This window comes from Volvox carteri (genome assembly GCF_000143455.1).
Source record: "Volvox carteri f. nagariensis unplaced genomic scaffold VOLCAscaffold_1, whole genome shotgun sequence".
Lineage (NCBI taxonomy): Eukaryota > Viridiplantae > Chlorophyta > Chlorophyceae > Chlamydomonadales > Volvocaceae > Volvox > Volvox carteri.
In genome coordinates, this window is record NW_003307545.1 from 4,772,117 (window position 1) to 4,778,903 (window position 6,787).

The following is a 6,787-nucleotide window of genomic DNA, read 5'->3' on the forward strand; positions in this document are numbered from 1 at the left end:
GCCCTCCCTCCCTCCCGCCCCGGCCCACCCCGGCCCCCGGACCTACCGCCAGCAGGATTCGCTCCTTCCGGATGACGTACGTGGACACCAGGTACAGCCGCCGGAAAGGACCTCCGCGACCTCCGCCACCCACAGCAGCAGACACCGCCGACCCCCCCCCTGCCTCCGCTGCCTCCGCTGCCTCCGCTGCCTCCGCTGCCTCCGCTGCCGGGGTCTCCGCAATCCGGCCGCCACCGCCCACAGTGAAAACTCCTTTCCCAGAAGCCGAAGAGTTACTCGGAGCAGCATTAGAAGCAGGAGCAGGAGCAGCGGCAACGGTGGTGGTGGCGGCGGGGTCTTCCACACCACCGGCACCGCCATTGCCGCCACTGCCAACCGCGGGCCCGCTTAGAACAACCGCAGGCACTGCAGCCGCTGCTGGCGTTGCTCCTGCTCCTGCTTCTGCTGCAACTTGCGATAGCATCCTCCCCGCTGTCTCTCCTGCTGCTGCTGTCAAACAGCCACCATCACCACCACCATCACCACGCCCCGCCGCCACTGCCACTGCCGCTTCCTCCGCCGCCGCAGCCGCAGCCCTGCCATCCTCGTCTAGCAACGTCCCCAGCGTGCTCACCAAGTAGTCCACGGACTCCTCCTAAGACACCCACGGGTCGCACACGAGCACACGAGGGCAAGGCGCGCGAGTGAGGGCAAGGCCACATGGGGGGGCACCCCAGGCTGATGAGGAGGGCCATCGGGGTAACCGGGCCCTCACCCCCCTTCACTGCCTCGTGGGATACCGGCGGAGTGTAAAAGAAGGAGCTTCGGTAGCATGGCCCCCGGGGCCGGGGCCGGGGCCGGCCCCCACAGAATTGGCACTTAGGACGTCGGCAGTTGAGTATATCTTCCTTTTGTATTTCGTGTCATATCCCATGATACCACCTAGCTACCTGGGAAAGGGCAAAAGGGTCCCTAGTTCGCCCTGCCTGCGATGTGCACTGCTCTTCTTTGGACCGCTCTTTGCAGAGCAGTTTTCCTCTCCGCACCCGCCCACAGCCCGCCACAGACTTCCCCCAGCCGCGGTCCCAAAAGCCCCACCTTCCACATTTCCACACTCCCACCGCCAGTACCTGACGCCCTGGCCACACCCCCAACCCCAGTACCTGTAGCGGAAAGGTGTGCTTGGGGCTGCAGTAGGTGGTGTCCAGGAGCACGGCCTCGCAGCCCCTCCACGCGGCCAGCAGCGGGCAGGTGGCCATGGCGGCGCAGAAGCGCATGTCGCCCGTGTGGAGGTAGCGGGCGCCGCTGGCGGGCAGTCGGAAGAGCAGCTGTACGGCCCCGGGGCAGTGGTTGGCATCCACCAGCGTCACCTCCACACCTGGTGCACACCGGGGAGGGTTTGGAGGTGGAGGTGGAGGTGGAGGTGGAGGTGGAGGTGGAGGTGGAGGTGGAGGTGGAGGTGGAGGTGGAGGTGGAGGTGGAGGTGGAGGTGGAGGTGGAGGTGGAGGTGGAGGTGGAGGTGGAGGTGGAGGGCAACCAGACTCTTTTACACATTTGCACGTTCACACACACGTTCACATACACATATACAAGTACAAACAACATCAATATTCCCTGAATCCCAATACATACATACGCATATAAGACAGACAGACAGACAGACAGACAGACAGGCAGACACGCACACTTACCCGCCACCATCACCGGCTGCCTCATGGGGAGCGGCTTCAGGTATGCGGGATCCACGCCGCAAAGGTGCGCCACCAGGCGGGCGGTGGTTTCGGAGCAATAGATCGGGCCGCAGCACCAGCTGTCACTCAGACCCGTGTAGTGGTCTGCGGGTGAGTGGCGAGAAGGACCGGGAACCGCGGGCCGAGAGGAGGGGAGAGATGAGAGGGAGAGGGAAAAGGCTGGGGACGTAAAAGGAAAGCTGCAGGCTGGGAAACACACTAGATCGGGGAAACTGGCGGGAGGGTGTAGGGTTGAGGGTCTTCTACGGACGCCTGAGGGATGTGTGAAAGAATAGGTTGAAGAGGGTGAGGATGGAGTTCCCAGTTGGGGAGGGGTTCGACGAATGCCTCTAAACACGCGCGGGAGATACGGCGCTAGCAAGCAAAGCAAAGTGGAGGCCGGTGCAACAGTCAATAGGTTGGTGGAAATTTACGGACTTGGTGTTGGATGCGTTGTAAGAGTCGTGGCACGGCGCACCTCCCCCCTCCCCGTGCTGTTGGGTTCATAAGGTTACCGACATCCCTCTTGTCGGTTGGCGGGGCCCTGTGCCAACGCGCGCCCAGGTCCGAGGGGAGATCTAGGCGTACCGCTGTGAGCGTGCGTGAGGAAGTAAGCTTTTATGCCAGGATGCGCGTAACGGAAGGCGTCAACCACAATTGTGCCGCCGGTGCCGGGGATGACCTTGTGGGGGGGAAGGGCTTGCGATGCCATCTCGTGCTCAAGCCTGATGGTGATGGGTCCCGGGTAGGTTTACGTCTCATGTGGATTTGGGCAGATAGAGTAGCGGGCCAATCTAGTGGCTGGCCGCTTTTGTGGTGTTGCGTTACATGATTCCTTGACACGCCGCTATGTTACTATTGGCGGACAGTGCATACCTTATGGTAAAGCGTTTAAGTTGCATAAGCTTTTCTGTTTCTCCTCCATATGTCTTGCTGTATAATGGCTTCGACCGGATGGTTCCACAGCATGCGCAGCAGGACCGGATTGCGGGTAGCGAGACGAACGTCTTGCCTTTTACACAAAAAAGTCGTAATCATATTAGCAAACGCGTTCTCTCTTATAACCTTTGTTGATAAGCATTTTCCTTCAGCGCTGACCTTGAGACCATGCCGCAAAAACCTTTGAAGGCCAACAAGAAAATTGAAAAAAAGAAGGAAGCCGCAAACAGGCATGGCAAAACATCAGTGACAAGGAAAGGTGTGTGATAAAGTTTTTACTGGGTCAACAAGTCGATGGCCGCCTCCGGCAAGCACTTTACCACTGGTGTGGCGCAGGCAAGTTTGAGAAGCCTCCGAAAAAGGGAAGATCCCTTGAGTTGTTCAAGGATGACAAGGTGAGGTGGGCACTATCCGGAACCATGCGTGGTCGGCCCTTTTGTCGTACGAGGGCTTCCCGTCTTGCGTGTGCCAGGAGTTATCGAAAGCCATTAACAAGCGCAACGAAAGCACAGCGGCTGGCATTGCGGAGCAGTCGGGAGGCAAGCTCAAAGTGGTGGGTTGTGGGTTGGGTTTCGCATATACAGGCTGGATGCATAGGCGTCCAGTCCAAGCTGCCATCGACGACATCTACATATGACTTGCAGATCAAGGGTCCACCCCCAGTTATGGCGCCGAAGAACAAGCAAAAGAAAGCGGGGGCAAAGGTGGAGGAAGCGATGGAGGAGTAAGGCGGAGAGTTTGCCCCTAATTTTGAGAGTGCACGCATGTCGCCCGTAACTGGGCTATGGGGTTGCCGTCAGAGAGCTCTGGCAGCAACGATGCTCACAAGATTTGTACACCTGACTGTATCGAGCTAGGAAAGCTCTGGCTCAGGCTTGGGACGTTGCCAGCTTTGAATGGCGGAGGGCCAAGGGCTTGGGCCGATGGCTTCCTATGTAATGCTCGTTCTTTTGTAGCTATGCCTGATATCGATATGACGCTCGTGTTTGTTGTCGTATTGGTTGTTGGACAGTAACCCCACTCGTCCTACCGTGGAAGTCGTTGGTCGTTGTGTCCTGTGGTTTTACGACACGCAGCAGAAAAGCTGACATGGATGACGGGAATTCAGTGTTACTCGTTTAATTGTTAAAAGCTGTGTAAAGGAGTCCTTTCAGGGAACAGGGAAAAAGTTGGGCATGGGCGCTTTGTTCGCGACAAGGCTGTAACATGCCATTACATGGTACTGATGTATTAGCTGGGTTTATGATAACGCTTCGAATACGACCTGAAATTGGTGATTACATTTTGTAACTTTACATCCTGCAAAATGGATAGTGATCCAAATAGATAGCACTTTCATTCGACTATAACAGGATGAAAAAACAGTCTCAGCTCGCAGATTTAATTGCCGGCTCTGGGCTTGTTAGCGGGGTTACGCGGCGAGCATCCAGCCAGGCAGGTCAAGCGCCCGCGGCCCCACTTATCCCCGTGCCTGCGTAGCTTGCCATATCGTCACCATGGGTTACCTCATGGCTCTAGTATCAAAGGATTCCAGCTTGCACGCGCAGGATGGTATCAACGGTCCTGCGCAGCCTGTGCTGTACCACTTCGGCGCGAGGGCTGGGAGTGCTAGCGCCCGGGACCACCGCGAAAGGTGCGAAAACCAGCGACCCGCCTCCACAAAGTCAGAGACAAGCCTCACGTCATTTCGCTGTACTCCCGCATGAGAACACGCAGTTGAATCCCTTACACCCTCTCTTCATCAGATCAGCTTTACGGCCCAAGACTTCCCGCGCCCCCTTGCCCCTTGTCCACAACTTAACACGCACCATCCCCTCAACAGACCCCCCCTCCCTAGCGGATTCGCCAGCAGCAGTAGCAGCCCAAACCCCGCCGCTCCATCCTCCGGCGGCGGCCGGCCTCCGCCGGGGGTCGCCTGGTCCTCCCCTCATGTCACCCCCAATACCGCCGTGTCAGCCCTATCCGCTGACGCGGCTTTCCCCGGTGGCGGTGGCGGCGGAGGCGGTGGTGGCAGCAGCAGCAGCGTAGGTGCCGTACAGCCGTACCGCCCCGGCGAGGCCCCGACGGAACCTCCCATTTCCTCCGGCGCCATCTCCGCTGCGGTGCCACTGCCGCACCTCGGCGGCAACAGCCAGCGCAGCATCCACTTGGACTCAGGTGCTCACGACAGCGCACCGTCCGTACAGTCGTACACGGGATCTGGCTTCCTGCCGGCCGTCGCCGGCACGCCCGATTTGGGTCATGCGTCTGCGGACGCCCAGCAGCTGCACCAGCAGCCGCCAGCGGCTCTTTCGACGCAGCTCTTTAGCACGACGGGGCCCGGGGCCGGGGCCGGAGGCGGTGCGGCCACAGCCGGTGCCGCGGCCTGGACCGGCCAGGGCTCGGGCCTGGGGCTTAGCCCAAGTGATTCGCGGAGCGGGGGCAGCAGCGGCGTCGGTACTGACGGCGGCGGTAATGCGACTCAGCAGCAGCAGCAGCAGCAGCAGCCGGGGTGGACCTGGTACGGAAGCCCTGGCGTCTGTGTGTCTATCTCCGGTGCGAGTACGGCAGATCACCACGGCACCGTTGACACCAGGCTGTCCGCCGCCAGCGGTACGGCGGAGCTGGTTGGCGCAGCGGGGGCGTGGCAGCCCCACATCGCTGCAGGTGGCGGTGGCGGTGGTGGTGGCGGTGGCGCGGAGTGCAACACCAGCGCGAGCACCGGCGGCGGCGGCGGAAGCGGCGGCAGGAACCTGAACAGCGCCGGCGGCAGCCGCAACGTGCACAGCGGCGGACGCGCCCGGGCGTTTGGCGGCGGCGGCGGCGGGTTTAGCAGCAAACAGCGTTGGGTCCGGCCCAGCAGTACGACACGTACATCGGGCGTCCATCGCCCGTCCTCCGAAACGTCCGTACGCACGAGCTCCGCCGACGCTGCCGGCATTTCCCTAGCGATGTCGGTGCAGGGCGCCTGGTCATCGACAGCGGAGGGAAGCTCTGGAAGCGGTGGCGGCGGCGGAGTACCGTCCAGCCGTGTGGGCGCTCTGCCTCCCGGCGGAGCTGTTGCGGGAGAGCTTGTGGTGGTGGAGGAGGAGGAGGACAGCGGCGTGTTTGAGCATTCGGCCGCTGGCAGTAGCGGTGGTGTGGCTGCGGCCGCGGAGAGTGCTGTGGCCTCTCCGACTGGTGAGGAGCTGGTTTTGTTTGTCTGTCTGCCTGTCTGTTTGCCTGCCTATCTGTCGGACGTTTCAGTTATCCCAACCTGCCTGCGTGGCTGTTTCCCAACATACGTGCATGTTTGTTCATCTGTCTGTTTGCGCGTCTGGCTTCCTGGCCTCCTGGCTGGCCGTTGAGCGCCGGGGAAGAGGACCTTATCCACTGGGATTGGGGTGGGGTGGGGTGGGGTGGGGTGGGGTGGGGTGGGTGGCGGCGTGCGGATGTGGCTGTATACCCAGATGTGCCTGTACTCCTCGGGCTCAGCCACCTCGCAGGGGTGTGTGCACCCCCGCACCCCCCCCAATGATAAAACCTTGCCTTGCGCTGTCCAGAGCGCCTCTTGATATTTGGGTATTGCCTGATCAGGCCGGGTCAGGCGCCCCACATTTCGACATATGGGTGATACGTGGGTCACCTGCACACCCCGCACACGGCAGACAATACGGAAGACTTTTGACCAAGGCAACGCTTCACTTCCACCACCACACATGCCATGGTGCGACATGGCATGTGGTGGAAGTGAAGCGTTGCCTTGGTCAAGTTTTCATGGTGCCACGGTGCGGCATGGCTGCCCCAATTGAAGCCCACTTCCGTTGGCCCTTTCGCCCTAGGTACGGCAGCGGCATCACGGCAGCACACGCTCTCCGTACAGGTGAGTTCGGCTTCCGCCTCCGCCGGCGGCAGCCTGCCGTCGCCGTACACGGGACCATCGGGAGTCGCGTCGGCGGTGGCGGCCGCAGGGACACCGAACGCCGGCGGCGGCGGCGGCGGCGGTGCGCAGCCGCTGATGTCCGCCAGTACGGCAAATGACTTGATGGAGCTGAGGCGGATGGTTTCGGAGCTGAACGGACAGGTAAGGCGTGGTGGTGCGAACCCTAAGAGCCTGTATGGTGGGGCCTATATGGAAACACCGCCGGTACGGTATTTGTAGTGAGTGGAATCTACAAGGA

The 6,787-nt window shown here is 60.9% G+C and overlaps 2 protein-coding genes across 2 annotated transcripts in view; one reads left to right on the top strand and one right to left on the bottom strand.

The window, feature by feature from the left end:
• VOLCADRAFT_86370 (uncharacterized protein) overlaps positions 1–2,421 on the bottom strand; it is a gene marked incomplete at both ends in the record, with an annotated part of 17,549 nt that extends 15,128 nt beyond the window's left edge. The window contains 4 exons of the mRNA XM_002946223.1: positions 47–634; positions 1,101–1,522; positions 1,671–1,814; positions 2,298–2,421. Of these exons, the coding sequence (XP_002946269.1) occupies positions 47–634; positions 1,101–1,522; positions 1,671–1,814; positions 2,298–2,421 (1,278 nt within the window). The remainder of the gene's footprint in view (positions 1–46; positions 635–1,100; positions 1,523–1,670; positions 1,815–2,297) is intronic.
• Positions 2,422–2,752: 331 nt separating this feature from the next.
• Positions 2,753–3,951, top strand: VOLCADRAFT_102864 (uncharacterized protein). The gene is made up of 4 exons (XM_002945866.1): positions 2,753–2,907; positions 2,985–3,043; positions 3,121–3,201; positions 3,293–3,951. Exons 1-4 carry the CDS (start codon positions 2,817–2,819, stop codon positions 3,374–3,376), a joined length of 315 nt encoding a protein of 104 aa, XP_002945912.1. The 5' UTR covers positions 2,753–2,816; the 3' UTR covers positions 3,377–3,951.
• The last annotated feature ends 2,836 nt before the right edge of the window (positions 3,952–6,787 follow it).